Source organism: Canis lupus, chromosome 38 (genome assembly GCF_011100685.1).
Source record: "Canis lupus familiaris isolate Mischka breed German Shepherd chromosome 38, alternate assembly UU_Cfam_GSD_1.0, whole genome shotgun sequence".
In the NCBI taxonomy this organism is placed as follows: domain Eukaryota; kingdom Metazoa; phylum Chordata; class Mammalia; order Carnivora; family Canidae; genus Canis; species Canis lupus.
Window position 1 is genome coordinate 2,603,174 of NC_049259.1, and position 21,300 is coordinate 2,624,473.

At 47.7% G+C, this 21,300-nt stretch overlaps 1 protein-coding gene and 2 pseudogenes across 1 annotated transcript in view; all 3 read left to right on the plus strand.

Moving 5' to 3' along the window:
- Nucleotides 1-4,316: 4,316 nt before the first annotated feature.
- On the plus strand, nt 4,317-5,189 carry LOC100688156 (annotated as a pseudogene).
- A 2,982-nt stretch (nt 5,190-8,171) lies between these two features.
- On the plus strand, nt 8,172-10,545 carry LOC100685607 (annotated as a pseudogene).
- A 7,527-nt stretch (nt 10,546-18,072) lies between these two features.
- The window catches only part of MFSD4A (major facilitator superfamily domain containing 4A), a 29,481-nt gene continuing 26,253 nt past the window's right edge, over nt 18,073-21,300 (plus strand). Inside the window, exon 1 of the mRNA XM_038586035.1 lies at nt 18,073-18,363. Coding sequence (XP_038441963.1) covers nt 18,134-18,363 — 230 coding nt within the window. The 5' untranslated portion in view covers nt 18,073-18,133. The remainder of the gene's footprint in view (nt 18,364-21,300) is intronic.

Sequence of the window (21,300 nt, forward strand, 5' to 3'; positions counted from 1 at the left end):
AGCCTGATGTGGGACTCAATCCCGGGTCTCCAGGATCACGCCCTGGGCCAAAGGTAGGCACTAAACCGCTGCGCCACCCAGGGATCTCTCTGCCTCTCTTTCTGTGTTTCTCATGAATAAATAAATAAAATCTTAAAAAAGAAGCCTCTGGTATGAAAAGGAAACAAAGGTAAGGATAAGGACATAGGGGAGGATGCTCCACAAGAAAGAGAAATAACTTCAGACACAGAAGACACAAGAAAACATTCAATAGCTAATAGAAGGGATCCTGGGTGGTACAGCGGTTTAGCGCCTGCCTTTGGCCCAGGGCGCGATCCTGGAGTCCCGGGATCGAATCCCACGTCGGGCTTCCGGTGCATGGAGCCTGCTTCTCCCTCTGCCTGTGTCTCTGCCTCTCTCTCTCTCTCTCTGTGACTATCATAAATAAATAAAAAAATTAAAAAAAATAACTAATAGATATTTTCAGGGAGATTTGTGGAGGTGCTGCATCCCCAGACAAGGACAAGATGCTATGAAAGAAGCAACCAGAAAATAGTGTGAGTGGGGCACCTGAGTGGCACAGTTGGTTAGCATCTGACTCTTGATTTCAGCTCAGGCCATGATTTCAGGGTCCTGGGATCAAGCCCTGCATTGGGCTCACAGGGAGTCTGCTTCTCTCTCTCTCCCTCTGCCCCTCCACCGACTCTTGTTCTCTCTCACTCACTCTCTCAAATAAATAAATAAAATATTTTAAAAAATAAAATAAAGAAAGGGAAAAAAAGAAAATAGTATGAGCTACCAGAGATTAAAGATAGGATTGTAGAAATAAAGATTTCAATAAAAGATGTTGGAAGGTAGAGAATTACAGAATCATTCTGATGAAAGTCTATCCAGGAAAAATGTACAAAGAAAATGAAAGGGATGACATTCTAAAATAAGAAAACAAAATAATTCCCCAAAGCCAAAGAACACAATTTTCAAATGTAAAGGAGACATCAAGAATCACAAGTGAATGAGAGATCCACACATAAGCACTGTCATGACAAACGTTTAAAATAGCAATGTTAAACACAAGATCCTAAAAGTTTCCCTAGAGGGGAAAAAGTTTACATCGAAAAATATTAAGAATTAGCGGTGCCTGGCTGGCTCAGTAGGTGAAGCATGCAACTCTTGATATAGGGGTTGTGAGTTCAAGCCCCACACTAGGTATAGAGATTACTTTAAAAATAAAATCTTAAAAAAAATGAAAGAATAAGACTGGCCTCAGGATTCCCATTAGCTAAGGCTTTGACATTGTGTGAAAAAAGCAATTTTTAATGCAGAAATCTATATCCATTCAAATGACCATTCAAGTGTGAGGAGGCACCATGACACTTTCAGAAATGAGGGACTCAGAAAATCCATGTACCATAAGCCTCTTCTTAAGAAATTACTTGAAGATGGGGTGCCGGAAAATGATAGTGTAAACAAAGAAGAAAAAAAGAGGGAGGGAGGAAGAGAAGGGGGAAAGAAGGGGAAAACAGTGGGACCAGCCCAGGGCATCAGTGAAAGGAAGAAGTCCTAGGTGGACAACCATGTGACAGAAAACTCACCCAGGGTCACCTGCCTGGCTTGTTGGAAAAGCACAGGATTCTTTATTACAGGGTTGTGAGTTTGAGCCCCACATTGGGCATAGGGCTTACTAAAAAAAAAAAAAAAAAAAAAAAGATAAACAAACAATAAAAAAGACAACTTGCCCAAATTAGAGCATAAGAGAGAGGACTCTATGTGAGGAGTTCCTGGGGTAAAGAAAGGGTGGGGCTTCATACACAGAATATTTAATAGGCTGAAAAGTTGGAAAACAAACTTGAAGAAATGGTTATGTAAAGTGAAGAGAAGAAGAGAAGAGGAAAAGGAAGAGAGGCATCCAAACTCTAGGATAAACTAAAACAAATGAAAGGAAACGTTGTTATAGGACATTGCTGGCTCTGCCACAAACAATTTTTACCTTGCCTCAAATGTAAACGTTATTTACTGGATTTAAGCATCTAGAACCAACCTATAGGCAAAGCACGAAGACAATTATGGTTAGGAAATTAGAATATAGTGTTAGCAACATTGAGCATTTCGAGTAAATGCTCAGAAGACAAAGTTGGGAAGGAGAGCCCGAGGGGAAAGGTAGGAGTGATGGTATCCTTCGCCTACAAAATAGTGAGTCCAAACTAGCAAGAACGGACAGGATGGGAAATAAAGATATAAATATGTTACTTGAAACAGCAAGTAACGAACAGGTTTATTTTCATTTTACTGGAAGGAACTGAATAAAAACAGCTCTCTAACCGTGTTGGGAGGACAGTGGGGAGAGGGCTGTACAGATGATGTATGTGAACTAAATCCCTATCCTCCTCAGCTAAAAAATCAATGGAGGATGTCTACAATGGAGAAATACAGAAACAGCAGCATAAGCAGATTATTTAGAAACATGGAAGTCACTCCCAGAGTAACAGGTAGAAGTAGTTGCCTCCAAGGAGTGAGACTAGCAGGGTAGGAGGGATGAGGTAGTAGGGCTGTTTACTGTGGGCTTCTCTGTTCAACCGTAGTTAATACATGGGCAGGAAGTGCTTGGATATAAACATGTAATTGCATCACAAGGTAGACAAGAAGGCAGGCGATGGGAGCTCATGTGCCTCACACAAGTGCTAGAAGCCACACTTGAAGAAATTTGACACCCAAGTCATGAAATACCTTGCAGGTAGGAGGGAAAAACAACCCGGATTAATGATGAGGACATCGGAGATGAGAGAATGTTCTGATTTTCACAAAGAGACAGAAGGTATTTCTGGAAACTACGGGCCAAATGGCTCAATATAGAATCCTGGCAAAATTCTAGCACAGATTATTAAACAGATGGCTTGGGAGTGCTTCGGGATTTATTTATTTATTTATACTCTGCCTTGTTCCAAAAAAGAAGGATTTGTAGAGGCTTACAGAGAGGCATACAGTACAACAAGATAAAAAATAATTTTCCATGAGAAAAAGATTCTCAGGAAGTTAACCATAGAGTTGCTCTGTGACCCAGCCAATCCGCCGGTAGGTATGTGCCCAAGAGAACTGAATCCTGTTCACATGGAGACCTGCATGTGAATGTCCATAGCAACATGACTCATGATAGCCAAGAAGTGGAAACCCAAATGTCCATCAACGGGTGAATGGAAAACCAAAATGTAGTACAACCGTACAGTGGAATTTATTGTTCAGCCATAAAAAGGGGTGAAGTGGGGCACCTGGGTAGCTCAGTGGTTGAGCATCTGCCTTTGGCTCAGGTCATGATCCTGGGGTCCTGGGATCGAGTCCCACATCGGGCTCCCCACACGGAGCCTGCTTCTCCCTCTGCCTACGTCTCTGCCTCTCTCTGTGTATCTCTCATGAATAAATAAATAAAATCTTTTTTTTTTTAAAAAGGGAGTGAAGTACTAAGGTGCCACAACATGTAGGAACCTTGGAAACATGCTAAATGAAGGAAGCCTGACCTAAAAGGCCACATATGATCTGATTCCATGTCTACGAATTGTCCAGAATAAGGAAATCTATAAGGAAAGAAAGTAGACAGTGATTGCCAAAGGCTGAGAAGAGGGGGGAGGGGACGTGGCTGCTAATGGGGATAGAGTTTCTTTTTGGAGTGATGAAAATGTTCTGGAATTAGGTAGTGGTGATGGTCACACAATCTTGTGAATATACTAAAAACCACAGATTCATACACTTTATTTTTTAAATTAATTTATTTAAGTAAACCCCCAGTGTGGGGCTTGGAACTCACAACCCCAAGACCAAGAGTCAAATACTCTTACAACTGAGCCGGCCAGGCGCCCCTGAATCATACACTTTAAAACAGAACTTTAGGGGCAGCCCCAGTGGCGCAGCGGTTTAGCGCCGCCTGCAGCCTAGGGCGGGATCCTGGAGACCTTGGATGAGTCCCACGTCAGACTCCCTTCATGGAGCCTGCTTCTCCCTCTGCCTGTGTCTCTGCCTCTCTCTCTCTCGCTCTCTCTCTCTCTCTCTCTCTCTGTCTCTATGAATAAATAAATAAATAAATCTTTAAAAAAAAAAAAACCCCGGAACTTTAGGGATGCCTGGGTGGCTCAGCAGTTGAGCGTCTGCTTCAACTCAGGGCGTGATCCCAGGGTCCTGGGATCGAGTCCCATGTTGGGCTCCCCACAGGGAGCCTGCTTCTCCCTCTGCCTATGTCTCTGCTTCTCTCTGTGTGTCTCTTGTGAATAAATAAATAAAATCTTTTAAAAAAATAAACTAAAAGAGAGGATTTTAGTCCGGAAGACTCTACCAAGAAGGAGATAAGACAGCGTAGCCAGTCAGGGCAACACTTTTGTCTTATGGGGGGGACTGGGGGGTAACTTGCTCTTAGGAACCAGGACCATGGCGTCTGGCTGCAAGACTGGCTCATCCATCCTTAACAGCGATTTGGCCAATTTAGGGGCTGAGTGCCTCCAGATGCTGGACTCTGGGGCTGATTATGGATATGATGGACAGGCATTTTGTTCCCAGCATCACTTTGGACATCCTGTGGTAGAAAACCTCCAAAAGCAGCTAGGCCAGGACCGTTTCTTTGATATGCACATGATGGTATCCGGGCTGGAACAGTGGGTAAAACCAATGGCTGTAGCAGGAGCCAAGCAATATACATCTTGAGGCCACCGAGAACCCAGGGCTTCGATTAAAGACATTCAGGAGAATGGGATGAAGGTTGGCCTTGCCATCAAACCAGGAACTACAGTTGAGTATTTGGCATCATGGGCTAATCAGATAGATATGGCCTTGGTTATGACAGTGGAACTTGGGTTTGGAGGGCAGAAATTCATGGAAGATATGCTGTCAAAGGTTCATTGATTGAAGACTCAGTTCCTGTCCTTGGACATGGAAATCGGTGGTGGAGTAGGTTCTGACACTATCCGTAAATGTGCAGAGGCAGGACCTAACCTGATTGTGTCTGGCAGTACCATTATGAGGAGTGATGCCTCCAAGTCTGTGATCAACCTGTTAAGAAATGTTTGCTCAGAAGCTGCTCAGAACCATTCTCTCGATCGATGAAACCACAAGGAGTCCAATGTTTATGCTCATGAAATCTTTTACTGGAAGACAAGAATATGGACTACCAAATTCTATCACAGTTGAAACAGTGCTGTTTTCCTGAGCAGCTATTCATTCTAGTGGCTAAAATCTGTTCTGCAGAATGTTCCAAGAGATTAGGAATTGGTGTGTATTTTTAGTGATGGAATTTAAAGATTAGTGTGGTAAAATAACATTTTTACTGGGAGACTTGGTTTTTATAAAGTAAAAATATGGCTGTATTAAGTTTATAAACAAAAAATGTGTCTTAATGCCTAATGATGGCCTACTAGCTCCGATGAAAAAAATGTGTTTTTTCTGCATTTTAAATCTTCTCATTTCTTGATTGTTTTCCAAAGCAAAAGAAGCCCTTATTCCTGTTTTGTGTCCTTATTGATTTGAGTGTATGTGTGTGACAATATGACTAGAACGGAACTTGTGAAAAATCTAGGTTTGAATCAGGCTAAGATGGCATACTGTATTACTGCTTCTTAAACATCTATTTTTTACTTTGCACCTTGTATTTGATACATAAAAACTGTAAAAACAGTGTATGAAGCCCAGGGATTTCAGATGGCCTGTTTTAAAGTCCAAGTATAGATTTTATCAAGGTGTTTTCTTTGTTAGCTCTGCTGGAGGGACAGGTTATACACTGATCCCCATCTATCTCTCTTCTTACTCACTATTCTTAAGGATGTGAAATAATGTGCTCGCTCCAAGCCAAAAGGAAAAGAAAGCCTCTATTTGGAAGTAATATTGAGTTGAATCTGGACTCTTCTCTTTTCCAACTATTCAACTTTAGCAAATCAAATCAACTAGCCTCTTTGAGTATCTGTTAACTGATTTATACATTGAATATAATTATAATAACCATGCAGGGTTGTGTTGAGCATTAAGAGAGAGTGTGCTACATGTAAAGCTTCCACTACTATTCCCAGAATTGTAGGATAGTTGAACTGAGGATGCTCAATACAAAGTAGCTGTCGGTATAAAAGTTTATGTTTTGTAGCCTATATAGTACTTCGATATAATCTCATTAAATCCAAAATCACTCTTATGAGTGGTAGGACAGGTACTTTTGACCCCATGTAAAAAAATGAAGAAATGAAGAAATGAAATGAAGAAACTAAAACTCAACAACTGATACCAGGGAAAGAATCCAGTAAAGCACAGGATTTCTGGTTTGTACTCTTTATAAATGGAGCCCTTGGGAAATAGATTAGGCAAAGGAAGCCTCTTTTATGTAACATTGTCTTATTTCCAGTCTAATTTTACCCTGTAGTGGAACCAGATGGCTGAGAACATTCTGGATACTATGGATTTTGACCCCAAGTATATGTATCATATCAATCCCACAAAAACCAGATAGGCCAAAACATGACAAGGTACAAAGTTAATCTGTAAACTAAATATTTAAAATTGTGTCCCAAATTATACTTTGACAACAAATATGTATCCACTACTTCATTCTTGCAAATTCTCTTGTTATATATTACATATACTGAAAAAGAAACAGGAGACCAGTGTCATTAAACTTCTTTGGGCTACTATGAGTTTTGAGAAATAAGGTTTGAAAAATAAGAACATTAACACTTCTGCATAGACTAGAGCTTGCTTGTTTGTTTCTATACTACAATGTAAAAATTTGTTGGTTTCTGTTTTGACTTAGAAAAGCTTTGTGCCCTGAATAGGTGGTGTTTAATCACATCAGATAACATGAGGCATATAGAAATAACTTTAATTAAAAGACATACATAGAAGATTATAATGTCAGACATGACCAAAATATTTGAGCTTATTTGCCTAGACAACTTGGGTTTGTCTGGCTTTTGTTTTCTTAAAAAAAAAAAATGTACAGGGATGCCTAGGTGGCTCTGTTAGTTGGGCAACTGCCTTCGGCGCAGGTCATGATCCTGGGGTCCAGGGATAGAGCCCCATATCAGGCTCCCTGCTAGGCAGGGAGTCTGCCCCTCACCTCGTGCATGCTTGTTCTCTCTCTTGCTTTCTTTCTCTCTCAAATAAATAAATAGAATATTTTTTTAAAAAAACAAATGTACAATGAAACTACAAAAAAGAGTGAATTTGCTGAGTGAAGTAAGTCAGTCAGAGAAGGACAAACATTATATGTTCTCATTCATTTGGGGAATATAAATAATAGTGAAAGGGAAAATAAGGGAAGGGAGAAGAAATGGGTGGGAAATATCAGAAAGGGAGACAGAACGTAAAGACTGCTAACTCTGGGAAACGAACTAGGGGTGGTAGAAGGGGAGGAGGGCGGGGGGTGGGAGTGAATGGGTGACGGGCACTGGGTGTTATTCTGTATGTTAGTAAATTGAACACCAATAAAAAAAAAAAACAAAAAAAAACAAAAAACAAAGCATAAAACAAAAAAAAAAGAGTGAATTTTTTGGAATGAGGATTAAAGACAGAAAATAAAGTCAGCACAGGATACATATACTATAAAATTCTGTACAGGTGATAAAGGTGGACCATGACTTTGGCCATGAGCTTTCCAGCAGCTGCTATCAGCTTGGAAAGAGTGTTAATTAAATGATTCCCAGAATCCACAAGATGAAAAGGAACTTGATGCTCCGAAGAATTGCAGCTCTTCTTGGTACTAATGCCCAACAGAAATCTCTCCTGCGCATCTTCCTATAGGGGTCTAGCTCCACCGTAACTCCAGTAACATAGCATAGGTTCACTCAAGCTGGGCAGAAAGCCCCAGTAGAATTCAATAGGGGCATACTTTCTTGTGGGGCCGAAATGGTATACCAGGATATGTGAGCTATTCCCCGGTGGTAGAGTGTAGATTCTCTGGAGCAGTGGTTTCCAACCTCGGCTGCACATTAGAAAACTCTGGGGAACTTTTGCCAGATACCAATATAAGACCCCACCAACAGAGAGGCTGACTTTCTTCAGCCTCCAAATGATTCTAATATATAGCCAAGTCTGATAATTACTAAGAGAGGAACTGTACATTCCTCATGAAATCCTCCATGAATATTATTTCTTGCCTTGGAATTTATTCATAAATTCAAGCTTATAGTAATTAAACTTTAAATTTGTATACTAGTATTTTCCAAATGTCTACTATGTACCAGGTAGGTGCTGGGCTGTGTGCCTGAGACAGAAGGATTGTGTGACCCAATCTTCATCCTCAGGATGCTGACAGTTTATCTGCATCAAGGACACCCCAACTGGTGATCACAAGGAATTGTGGTATGTGGAGATGCAGGCACCTGGGGTAGCAATGATGAGGCGGGGGCTCCCCACAGGATGAAGAGCTCACCTGAGCCCTGAATGAAAGGTTCATTAGGAGGGTGGAGGATGGTGCATTGTGTTCAATATTTTTTCAATGAGTTGGATGACTGTTAGTAGCCATACATTATGAATGTAAGGTGCTGGGCAGCCCGGGTGGCTCAGCGGTTTAGTGCCGCCTTCGGCCCAGGGCATGATCTTGGGGTCCTGGGATTGAGTCCTGCGTTAGGCTCCCTGCATGGAGCCTGCTTCCCCCTCTGCCTGTGTCTCTCTCTCTGTGTCTCTCATGAATGAATAAATAAAATCTTAAAAAAAAAAAAAAAAAAGAATGTAAGGTGCCATCCTTACTTGGGAGCAGCTGGAGGAATAGCCAGCCCTTCCGTTGCATGGCTGATGAGACCCAAAGTGTGCTAGTAGGGAGGAGAAACCCAAATCGAAATTACATGAGGCTCAGGGTAGGAGAAGGTGACTTAGAGGCGTAGGCGGCGCCGTACTTGGTGTTCTCCCAGAGGCTCAAGTGTGCCTTCATTTCATCCCACCGCAACACTGTAAGGATGTGATGTTTTGCAGTTGAAGAAAATTGGGCTTACAGTGTCGAGCCCAGAGTTGACAGAGTCGAGTGCAGGACCAGAACCTAGTGCTGGTCTGTCCTGCTCCCGCGTCCATATTCTTCCCATTATTCCACATAGCCCAAGTCCTATACTGCATAGGACTTCAATAAATCAGGGTGTCTGGGTGGCTCAGTAAGTTAAGCATCTGCCTTTGGCTCAGGTCATGATCCTGGGTTCCTGGGACCCAGCCCCACTTTGGGCTCCCAGCTCAGCAGGGAGCCTGCTTCCCCTCTCTCTCTGCCCCTTCCCCTTGCTTGTGTTCTCTCTCACTATCTCTCTCTCTCTCTGGCATAAATAAATAAAATCCTTGTTTAAAAAAAAGGACTTCAATAAATCAACTGCACATAGACAAGACAGGAAGACTTGGTTCAATAGTAATTCTTGGGGGTGGGGGGCAATGTCACCAGCTATAAACCCATACACAAGTCTTGGGTGTGTGAGTAGGAGTTGAATGTGAGAGGCAGATGGCATCATGGGAAGGATCCAGACTTTGCAGTGGTCTCAAAATTCAGCTTCAATACTTTCCAGCTGGGTGACTTTGGGCTACTCTGTCTTCCTGAGCCTCGGTTTCCTCATCCATAAAAAAGGAATAATAATGCCTACCTCATAGGACCCCTCCATCGTGAAGCGCCCCCAGCACCAGGGCGTGATGGTGAGCATGGGCCAGAAGAACTCCTACGTGGGCGATGAGGCCCAGAGCAAGAGAGGCATCCTGACCCTCAAGTACCCCATCGAGCGCAGCATCATCACCAACTGGGACGACATGGCCCCACACCTTCTACAACGTGCTGCGCGTGACCCCGAGGAGCACCCGGTGCTGCTGACCGAGGCCCCCCGGAACCCCAAGGCCAACTGTGAGAAGATGATCCAGATCATGTTCGAGACTTTCAACACCCCAGGCATGTATGTGGCCAGCCAGGCTGTGCTGTCCCTGTACCCTCTGGCCACACCACTGGCATCGTGATGGACTCCGGTGACGGAGTCACCCACATGGTGCCCCCCACACAGTGCCCATCTATGAGGGGTACCCCTCCCCCATGCCATCTTGCGCCTGGACCTGGCTGGCCGGGACCTGACGGGCGACCTCATGAAGATCCTCACGAAGCGTGGCTACAGCTTCACCACCACCACCGAGGGGAAATCGTGCGTGACATCAAGGAGAAGCTGTGTTATGTGGCCCTGGACTTCGAGCAGGAGATGGCCACCACGCCCTCCAGCTCCTCCTGGAGAAGAGCTATGAGCTGCCCGATGGGCTTTCTTCCAGCCTTCCTTCCGGGGCACGGAATCCTGCGGCATCGGTGAAACTACCTTCAACTCCATCATGAAGTGTGACGTCGACATCGCAAGGACCTCTATGCCAACACAGTGCTGCCTGGTGGGACCACCAGGTACCCGGCATTGCTGGCAGATGCAGAAGGAGATAACTGCCCGGGCACCCAGCACAATGAAGATCAAGATCATCGCACCCCCTGAGCGCAAGTACTCTGTGTGGGCTGGGGGCTCCATCCTGCCTCACTGTCCACCTTCCAGCAGGCAGGAGTACGACGAGTCCGGCCCCTCCATCGTCCACCGCAAATGCTTCCAGGCAGACTGCTAGTTAGTTGCGTTACACCCTTTCTTGACAAAACCTAACTTGTGCAGAAACCAAGATGAGATTGGCATGGCTTTATTTATTTAATTTTTGTTTTTGGATTTTTAATTTTTGTTTTGTTTTGGTTTTTTGGGCGCTTGACTCAGGATTTATTTATTTTTTATTTATTTTATTTATTTATTTTATTTTTTAAGATTTTACTTATTTATTCATGAGAGACACAGAGAGAGACAGAAGCAGAGACACAGGCAGAGGGAGAAGCAGGCTCCATGTAGGGAGCCCGACCTGGGACTCAATCCCAGGTCTCCAGGATCACGCCCTGGACTGAAGGCGGCGCTAAACCACTGTGCCACCCGGGCTGCCCTTGACTCAGGATTTAAAAACTGGAACAGTGAAGGTGACAGCAGTGGGTTGGAGCGAAGCATACCCAAAGTTCTACAATGTGGCCAAGGACTTTGATTGTACATTGTTCTTTTTTTTTTTTTTAATAGTCATTCCAAATATCATGAGATGCATTGTTACAGGAAGTCCTTTGCCTTCCCAAAAGCCACCCCGTTTCTCCCTGCAGAGAAGGGCCTGTCCTCCCCCGAGTTCACACAGGGGAGGGTGATAGAATTGCTTTTGTGTAAATTATGTAGTCCAAATTTTTTTAAATCTTTGCCTTAATACTTGTTCTTTTTGTTTTATTTTGAATGTTCTGCCGTCACGGCACCTGTTTTTTGTCCCCCCAGTTGAAGATTTATGAAGGCTTTTGGTCTCCCTGGGAGTGGGGCTGAGGCATGGAGGCATCCAGGGCTTACCTGTACACTGCCTTGAGACCAGTTCAATGAAAGTGCACACCTTAAAGACAAAAAAAAAAAAGATTCTCTGTCTCTCCCTTTGCCCTTGCCTGTCCCCCTACCCCACCCCAAGCTCTCTCACTCTCTCTCGCTCTCAAACAAATAAATACACCTTTTTTTTTTTTTTAAGTAGGCAGAAGACTTGAAGGGGCATTTCACAAAACAAGATGTACAGGTGGCCAATAAGTATGTAATAAGATACTGAACATTATCTGTTATTAGAGAAATGCAGATGAAAACCTCTAAGATGCAAACTTCCCAACATGAGGGTTAAAATGAACACGACTGGTGATAAGGATGTGGAGCAACTGGAACTCTAGCAGGAGTGTATGCTGGTACAATCCCTTTGGGTAACTGTTTGGCAGCATCTCCTAAAGTTAAACCAATCCTGTGACCTCGCAACTTCACTTCTGGGCATATCCTCAATAGAATGAGTGGTTACGTCCCCCGAAAGACAAGTACATGAATGTTCACAGCAGCCTTATAGATAAATAGCTCCAAACTGGAAACCCACCTGTATGTCCATTAATAGCAGATGGGACAAATAAATGATGGTGTATATATGGTGGCATATACGCTCTCAGAGACATAATATTCAGCAAACACACTATTGTTTCTGGGGTGGGTACTGGAAATACTCTGTATCTTGATCTGGGTGGTGCTCAGCTGGGTAAGTACACATATAACAATTCATTTATTCACTTAAGACTTTTACTTTTTAATCTATGTAAGTTTAACCTCAATTTTTAAAAAAAAGTAAGTAAGAGGTGCCTGGCTGACTCAGTCCATAGAGCATGTAAATCTTGATCTCAGGGTCGTAAGTTCGAGCCACATTTTGGGTGTGGTGTCTACTTTACAAAAAAATGTAAACAAAAAGTTACTGTATATCATGTGCTTGGCACAGAACAGGCACTCAGCAAATAGCTGTCAAAGTTTCTAGGGAAGAGGAGGCAGTGAACCCATTGCACCATGAGCTGCTTAGATCACTTGGGAGCACTGAGGGTAGTGCTGGGAGACCCCATTTTTGCGAGGGTCACTAACAATCAGAGCATGATGTGATTGGAGAGAAGTATGGCAAAAGGTCTGGAATACATGGCCAATGAGGGATGGCTGAAGGAAGTGAGGAGGATGTTGCTGGGGACAATGAAACTTAAGAAGAACATGAAGAATGTCTTCAAATAGTGAATGGCTCTCTGTAGAATGGGAACTAGACTTTTCCTTTCTGGCTCTAAAGCAATAATTCTCAAACTGTACTGCATCTGAGTATCCTGGAGGGCTTACTACCAGATTACTGGGGCACCTGGGTGGCTCAGAGGTTGAGAGTCTGCCTTTGGCTCAGGTCATCATTCCAGGGTCCTGGGATCGAGTCCTGGATCGGGCTTCCCGCAGGGAGCCTGCTTGTCCCTCTGCCTAAGTCTCTGCCTCTCTCTCTCTCTCTCTGTGTGTGTGTGTGTGTCTCATGAATAAATAAATAAAATCTTTAAAAAAAAAGAATTATTCTTTAAAAAAATAAAAAGTAAAACAGATTACTGAGACACACCCCCAGAGTTTCTGATCCAGCAGGTCTGGGGCAGGACTGAGAATGTGCATTTCTTTCTCTCTTTCTTTCTTTCTTTCTTTCTTTTTTTAGGATTTTATTTTTAAGCAATCTTGCACCCAACATGGTGCTCAAATGTACAATCCTGAGACCAAGAGTCACATGCTCTACTGACTGAGCCAGCCAGGCACCCCTTCATTTCCTTTTTCTTTCTTTCTTTCTTTCTTTCTTTCTTTCTTTCTTTCTTTCTTTCTTTCTTTCTATCGTGTGAGCAGTGGTAGCAGGAGGGGGAGGGGCAGAAGGAGAGAGAGAGAGAGAGAGAGAGAATCTTAAGCAAGCTCCACACCCAGCCTGGAGTCCAATGCAGGGCTCAGTCTCAAAACTCTGAGTTTATGACCTGAGCTGAGATCATAACCTGAGTCAAAATCAGGAGTCGGAGGCTTAACCAACCGAGCCACCCAGGCATCCGGAGAATCTTCATTTCTAACAAGTTTCCAGGATATACCCATGCTACCGGTCTAGGGACATACTTTGCTAGCCACTATATTAGTGTATAAAACCAGGAGAACAATTTGTGCTGTTGTGAAGGAGGAGGAGGAGGAAGAAGAGGATTTATTTAGAATCTGTATTTATGAGAATTTATGAGAATAAGCTCCTGTATTACACTCTGTCTACATTTTCTCCCAGCAAGGGAGGGATTATTCTCCCCATTTTATTTTTTTTTAAGCTCTACAGGGGACATGGGGCTTATATTCACGACCCTGAGATTAAGAGTCTCACGCTCTAGCGACTGAGCCAGCCAGGTGCCTCTATTCTTCCCATTTTAGAGAGGAGGAATTCAAGGCTGTTTTTCACACATCTCACAGCCTGCCCTCAGCCTGGCCATAATAAAGCTGAGGCTGAATGGCTACCTGCAGCAGCCTGTAACCAGGCTTCTGTTTCTGAGTGGAAGGATCATTTCAGAGGTTCCTTCCGACCCTTAAAGTTAGACTAGCTTTAACTAGCACTTTTATTTTTTTAAAAGATTTTATTTATTTATTCATGAAAGACAGAGAGAGAGGGGCGCAGAGACACAGGCAGAGGGAGAAGCAGGCTCCATGCAGAGAGCCTGATGTGGGACTCAATCCCGGGTCTCCAGGATCACATCCCAGGCAGAAGGTGGCACTAAACAGCTGAGCCACCAGAGCTGCCCCTAACTAGCACTTTTAAGTGCTAACATATCCTCAGCACCAGCTAAATGCTAGGTATTATGCAATATTCTCTCCAGGATGCATGTGGCCACTGGTCTACCTCTTAAGATGCTTCTGGGCCATCTCATCTGCTCCTGTCTCTCCTATCCCCCTTGGCACCTCAGTAACCATCCCCCACCTCTCCATGCCAGCCGATAACTAGGTTCATTCAGATATTTGGCAAAGGAGACTTTTTTGTACACATGCGCATCTCTGCTGTTTGCATTCATGTGGGGTAGGGTAGCTGGGTCATCTAGGTCCAGTCCTTGGCACCAGGTTGTCTGCCACTCACCCCATGCCAACCCCAGACAGAGCCTGCCAATCTATTCTCCAGACTCTGGCCAGCAGGCAATGATGTGGGGGCTGTGAGGTAGGGGAAGGGCAGCCTCATTCACCAGAATGGCCAGAGGAACTGCAGATGTGCTTAATGACCTTGAACCAGAGATTTCTTCGACTGCTCCTGCCTGGTTTCCTCAGAGTCTGGGAAGCAGAGACCAGAGGGCACTGGGGACCAAAGCAGGCCCACAGTTACTTAGAGGATTTTGCCAAACATGAAATCAAGCCCAAGCCCAAGTGGCCCCCTCTAGGCTGTGATAATCAAAACTCTTCTTTTTGTATATTTTTTAATATTTAAAGTTTTCAATTCTAACAAAAACAGGAACAAAGACAAACTGTACTTGTGGTTCTATGCACTAAGGAGTTTGGGCATTTATTGCTTATCAACTTCGAGGAGCAAGTGGGAGTCAGTATAGTGCAAACACCTCTCACCAAGGAGCTGATCCTGGGACTTGGTGAAGAACAAACCCAATGGCCCCTGCCTTGGAGGAGAGGCAACACAACGGATGATTAGCAATGATTTAGGAAGGGCCCCCAAGGAGGGCCCCAAGGAAGTCAGGGAAAGCTTCCCAGAGGAGGCAACCCTTGAGGCAAATAAACAGATTCCAGTCGGCAAAAGCCTGAGGATCCTTCACTCCCATTGATCCTTTCTGCCAATCTAGTCCATCTGTCCTTATTTGGGGGCCTCAGACTGCTTTCCAGAGCTACTAGGGGAAAGGGATAATTTCCTTCCAATGTGCAAGGAGAGAAATCCGAGAGTGGCTAAGGGACCATCCAAGGTTTTGTTGTTAAAATTTAAGATTGACCAACCTTAGGGTGCCCAGCTAGGGCTAGACATTTGGATCCTCGACACAGAAGAAATACGGGACAGCCCCCGTCCTTGGGAACTTATCATTGGGAGATAAGATATGTAAATGAAAAACCAAAAATAATTGTAAAGGCAATGTGCAAATAATTCAGTTCCCCAGCTATTTTTCCAGGACTTGCTATCTGCAAGGCATTCTGTGAGGCACACATATGGGGGTGGGGAGATTTAGTAAATATAATATAACGTGGTAAATATAGCCCTAGGCCTTAAGAACTCACCATTTAACTGGCTGCAGGGGAGGCAGGGGTGGCAGGAAGAGGAAGCTGACCATCCCTGGATATAACAGCTGACATGGAAGATTGTACGGGGCAAGGAGGGGATCAGAGGCTTGCTGGAATTTGGGGGTTGGATTGGATTGTTCCAGAAAAGGTTCCTGAAAGAGGTAGACAATGTGATGATATTGGAAAATAGAGGAGATGGAAAAGAAAAAGAAGAAAAAATGAGCAAAACCTTTTCACATACCCATCCTTCCACATCCAGTCCAGGAATGAAGCCTTCCCAGGCAAAATGACATACTTCCGCCTGCAGGACTCAAACCATCCCCGTGACAGAAAGTACCTCATTGCTGTACTTGTTTCCCTGCCTGCTTGTCCCAGCTCAAGGGCCCTGAATGCCAGAAAGAAAGAAAGGAAGAAAAGAAGGCAGGCTTTCTGATCCTAAGGAGGCTGGGTATTGCATTCACAATAGTGTCTCACTTTGTTTTTGTTGTGTGGTTTTTTTTAAAAGATTTTATTTATTTATTCATGAGAGACACACAGAGAGAAGCAGAGACATAGGCAGAGGGAGAAGCGGGTTCCTCGCAGGGAGCCTGATCCGGGACACAATCCCCAGACCCGGGATCAGGACCTGAGCGGAAGGCAGACGCTCAACTGCTGAGCCACCCCAGGCATCCCTCACTTTGTTTTTGTTTACTTATTTTTATTTTTTACTATTTTTTCAAACTGTAACCTGTGTACACTATAAGACATAAATCCTAGGTGTACATTTGTTTGTATGGAATGAATTTTTACACATGTTTATATCTGTGTAACCATCACCCAGATCAAGCTATAGGATGCTTGTAGCGCCCCTGACACTGTGGGCTGCCCCCACTGTACCAGGGTCACTGCCATTGTGGCTGGAGGAGCTGAACCAGTGGGGTGGTATATCTAGGGAATACCATCTAAGGAAATTATGAAAGAATTTCAGGTGTTTGGGCTGAAGAAGCCAAGTGTTAGGGCGGGGTCATGTGCTTGAAAGACTAACATGCCCAGAGCAATTAGCCTTGTCTTGTGGGTGGCTGTGGGGAGACATAGGGAGGGGCTTTTCAGTTGAGCCTGAAACCCTTCCTTACAGCTGGAGCTGACCCACATTGGAAGAAGACCCACAGGAAATGATAGGTAAGGTCCCCAACAGCAAGAGGTATCAGTCAAGAACAGGACTGACAAACATTTATCAGCAATGATGGAGAGGGAAGAGGGGGCTCCAGTTGGAGACGGTTCCTTCCAACTTTGAGCTTCTGTGGTTCTAGAATTCTGTGAGAACGGCATGAAGGATCCAGTCAAACGCTTGTAGTTATGATTTATTTTTTGTTTTTGTTTTCCAGAGGATAACTTTACACTGAATCACAAACACTGTGTAGACTCACCATTATCACCCCTGAATAAGTAATTGTTCTTACCTTCCAGCCCACTGAGCCAGAGAGACCCTGGGACTCTGCTCTCAGGTGCTCAGAGTCTGGGGGTGGGGGTGGGGGCAGGGGAGCAGCTGCTGGAGTGCCACTGGGAGATGAAGTCAGTCCCCCCAAGAGAAGTTAATTACCTCTGTTGATGCCAAGTTGTCATGAGAGCATCCACCCTCCTACGTCCTCAGCCTCTTCAGCTCTGGTCCCCCTGCAGGGCCGTGGGCACGATGTCCCGGCTCCCGCCGCTACTAGAACAGCTGAGCAGAGGGGACACTCTGCCTCCAGGGGCCGGTGCAGGAACCCTGGCTCCCTCCCAAGCAGGACCACACGGGACCCACCAGCTCCGCGGCCTCCTGGGAGGAGGGTCAGGCCCAGTCGGCCGCAGGCCCCAGCAAGAACTACCAGTCTGGGCACTGGCCCCTGTCACCCCGCAATCCCGTCCGAGGTTTTCCAGCAAAAAAAAAGGAATTTTCCCCAGAAATCTTTTTACCCCTGGAGGCCTACCTCCGACCTCCTCCTGGGATTTCTCCGGACCGCTGCCTTTCCCTTCCCGCCGCCTCCTCCCCGCCCCGCCGGGAATAGAGACCCGCGGAGTCCGGGCGCGACACCTGCGGCTCCACGCGGGGCTTAGCGGGGGACCGCACGCTTCTGAGCTTTTCTCTCCAAAGCGCTTTCCCTCTTGAGGTTAGCGGGAGCCATGAATATAGTCTCCCAAGAAAAGGCCGTACGTAGGGGATCTTGTCACCTACTCAGAGGGAAGGTCCGACCCTCGAAGCCCACTGGGGCCCAGTGCCGCTCCTCCCCGCGAAGCCCAGGCCCGGCTGCAGTCTGGGGGACGGTCCCCCCGCCCTCCGGCTGCGCGAGCCCCGGGTCGCCTCGGGCTCGGGCTCCCCAACCCCCAGGCGGCGCGCGGGCGCGGGCAGGGCGGGCTCGGGCGGCCCCCGGAGGCCGGCGCCCCGCAGACGCGCCCCCGCCGCTCCCCGGGCGCGAGGGCGGGGCCCCCCGCCAGGCCGCCCCTCCCCGCCCCTCCCCCGGCCGCCGGCCTCCCGGGCCCCGCGGGCGCTCCACTCGGGCTCGGGCTCGGGCGCGCGGAGCCAGCAGCCGCCAGCCCGCAGCGGGGCCATGGGCTGCGACGGCCGCGTGTCGGGGCTGCTCCGCCGCAACCTGCAGCCCACGCTCACCTACTGGAGCGTCTTCTTCAGCTTCGGCCTGTGCATCGCCTTCCTGGGGCCCACGCTGCTGGACCTGCGCTGCCAGACGCACAGCTCGCTGCCCCAGATCTCCTGGGTCTTCTTCTCGCAGCAGCTCTGCCTCCTGCTGGGCAGCGCCCTCGGGGGCGTCTTCAAGAGGACGTGAGTGCCCGGCGCGCCCCGAGCCCCCGCGCCCCGCGCCCCCGCGCCCCGCGCCCCGCGCCCCCGCGCTCCTCGGCACGGCCGCGCCGACCCTTCCCTGCGCTTCCTCTCCCTTCCCTGCCTTCCCGCCCCTGGCGGCCGCCGAGCCCCTGCCCGCCCCCCTCCCTCCCCCTCCCCCTCCCCCTCCCCCGGGCTGAGGCTGCCCCGCGCCCCGACCCTCGGGCGGGCGGCGACCACCCGTCCCCGCGCCGCCGGCCGCGCCCCGCCGGAGCTGCAGGGCCGCCCCCTCCCCCACCGCAGCTCTCCCCGGAAAAGTCTCTCCGGAGACTGAAGGTGACTTGGGGATTATTCCTTTGCCCTCGCTCCCCGCTCGCGGAGCCCGGCGGGTGGGGGTGGGGGCGGGGTGATGGAGCTGGCGGCGGGGAGACCCCCGTGCGCGGCGGCTCCGAGCTCCGTGGGTGTCGCCCCTGCTGCCGGGGCGGAGTGGAAGTGAGGTGGAAGGAGAGTGGGAGTGTCCCCCCAGGGGCGTGCTGGGCGCCGGCGCGGGCCGCGGGGTCCACTCAGACCCTCAGCTCCACTTCAGCTGGCACACGCCGTCCCGCCCCCCGCCACCCGGGGTGGGCACGGGGCTGCCGGGTCCTGCGCCGCGCAGGTCCGGCCTCAGACCGGTCAGGGCTCCCGAAGGGGCCCCGGAGGCCAAACCCTTCTGCCTCTGAGACACTCGGGACTCGCCGCGAGGGCCGCGTAGGGGAGGCGTGGGGTGTCTCAGGCTGAGCTTGCGCCCTCCATCTCTGGCGCCGGGGTCCCCCTCCACTCCTCCCACTCCGTGTTACTCCTCCTTGGCCTCTGCGCCAGGGTAGGGCCCCGGACTCTGCCTGCCACGGCCCCCAGAGGTCCCCTTGTATATACCATTGCGGAGCCCCGATCGCCAGGCTTAAATTGGATGGGGCCGCCCCCACAGAGCCCTCTGGAAAGGCAGCAGGATTGGCTGTCCTAGTGCAGCTGGGAAAACAGACCCAAAGCAGGGGATAGATGACTTGCAAGCTGGAGGCTGCTGGAGATTTCCCTGGTTCCAGCTCCCGGTTGGGTGGTTTTCTGGACTGCATGGACTCAAGTAAGCAGGCGGCCCAGGAACAAAACCAGAGCTAGGCGACCCCAGAGGAACATCTGGGGGTGGAGGGAGTGCATTCTGGGCCAATTGCTCTCCCCCTTCGGCTCACTCCTCCCCGTGTCCGTGCCCCTGTCGTGTGTCCGTGTCCCTGAGGAGAGGTTTTCCTATCCACCTTGCTTCTGGAGCTGATGGAGAGAGCACAGGTGTCATACAGGTAGACCCCACCTTACGGCACCCAGTGGACAAAACAGTACCAATTAAAGAGTGATTGTCTTCAGGGTCAAATTCTCTTGTAAATGGAAGAATCCTCTTAAGGAGCAAGTCTTGTGCACACTGGGTTTTCTCTGGGTTTTGTATAGGATTGGATGCATGGGGGATTCAGAAAGTCTTTCGCAAAAGTTCAAGATCCTTCCAGATTCTGCCTAGAGGTTTACTTAGAAATCTACCAGTGTGTTTTTCTGTTTGCTTTCTTTCTTTTTAAAAAGTATTTTGACTTACAAAAGCTCCCTTACCTTGAACTTTTTAAGAACACGTGCAGTGCAAAGAACAGGAAGGGGGAATGAGGATAATTCTAAATGGCAGATTGGTGTGCCAGGTTTTGTGAAAACAACAGAGATACACACCCAACTGGGCCATGTCTTCCTCGCTTGCTCCGCACCTCCGTCCGGGCTCCTTACCTAACCAGGAGCTATGAACAGGCAGTGGAAAGGGTCGTGGGTGAGGAAGTGAGCTCACAGGAAAGAAAAAATAATTTTGGGAACAGTAGTAACTAATTTCACTCAGTTCTTGCTCAGTGCCAGGCACTGTTCCCAGTACCTCACTTGTATCAATTCATTTATCTTCACCACAACCCTATGGAGTAGTACTAACTTATCTCTAGTTTGTGCCTAAGGAAGCTGAGGCACAGAGAGGTTAAGACACTCGCCCCACGTCATACCACACAGCTCCTAAGCTGGGATTTGAATCCAGGTATTTGTTTCTAGAACCAGGTACTTGGGAAATGACTCTTGCTTTATGAGCAGTCAGCCTGAACTGTGCAGAGTACAAGTTATACCCTGTCCTCACCAGGCACAGGCCTATGGGCTGAGTATTCCTGAGCTGCCACTCCTGGGAAGGAAACTGTGGGCCTCTGGGGCTTCCTGCTGGGATCTGAGGGTGGGGGTAGGGTGGGGTGGAGGGCATAAGTCCTATCAGTTCAGGTTCACATTTAGATGCTGAACCTCAGTCCTCCCGCCCGCAAAACAAAATGCCATAAAGAAGCCTTTCCTTTGGCTAAGAGCAAAGTGGACTTCAGTGGGAATGAAGGATTTGTCACAGGGGTGGCTTGTGTGTCAACGGGAGTCACTGCCTAGCTAGGACAGGATAGCTTGTCACAATCCCCCATTTCTGAAAACAAACAGAACTGCCAGTAGCCCTGAAACCAGCCACTAAAGCTTGACACCTTGGGGCCTCACCACAAGTTCAAACGCAAATATTCCCAGCTCCTCACCCCCTAACCTCCCTTCCCCCACCCCAGTACTTTTCAGCTTAAGTGATTACTGGCTAGTGGGCCAGGCTGGTACTTGTGAGGGGGGTTGGGGGAGTTGGTTTAACAAATGGCAAGAGCCAGCTGTTGTGGACAGACTCGAGGGAGAGGCATGGGGCGGCCCAAGTCAAGTCCTGCCTAGTGCTTGGCCCAGACTGAGGACCAGGGCTGAAAAGGGTTTCTGGAAGCCTCCATAGGGACATGCATTGGAGGATCTGCATGCAGACAGCCTTGGCTGTTAGAAGGGGACAGGACAGGAGCTCTCTACTCAGGGTAGGATCAGCCCCCCACCTCCATTCCT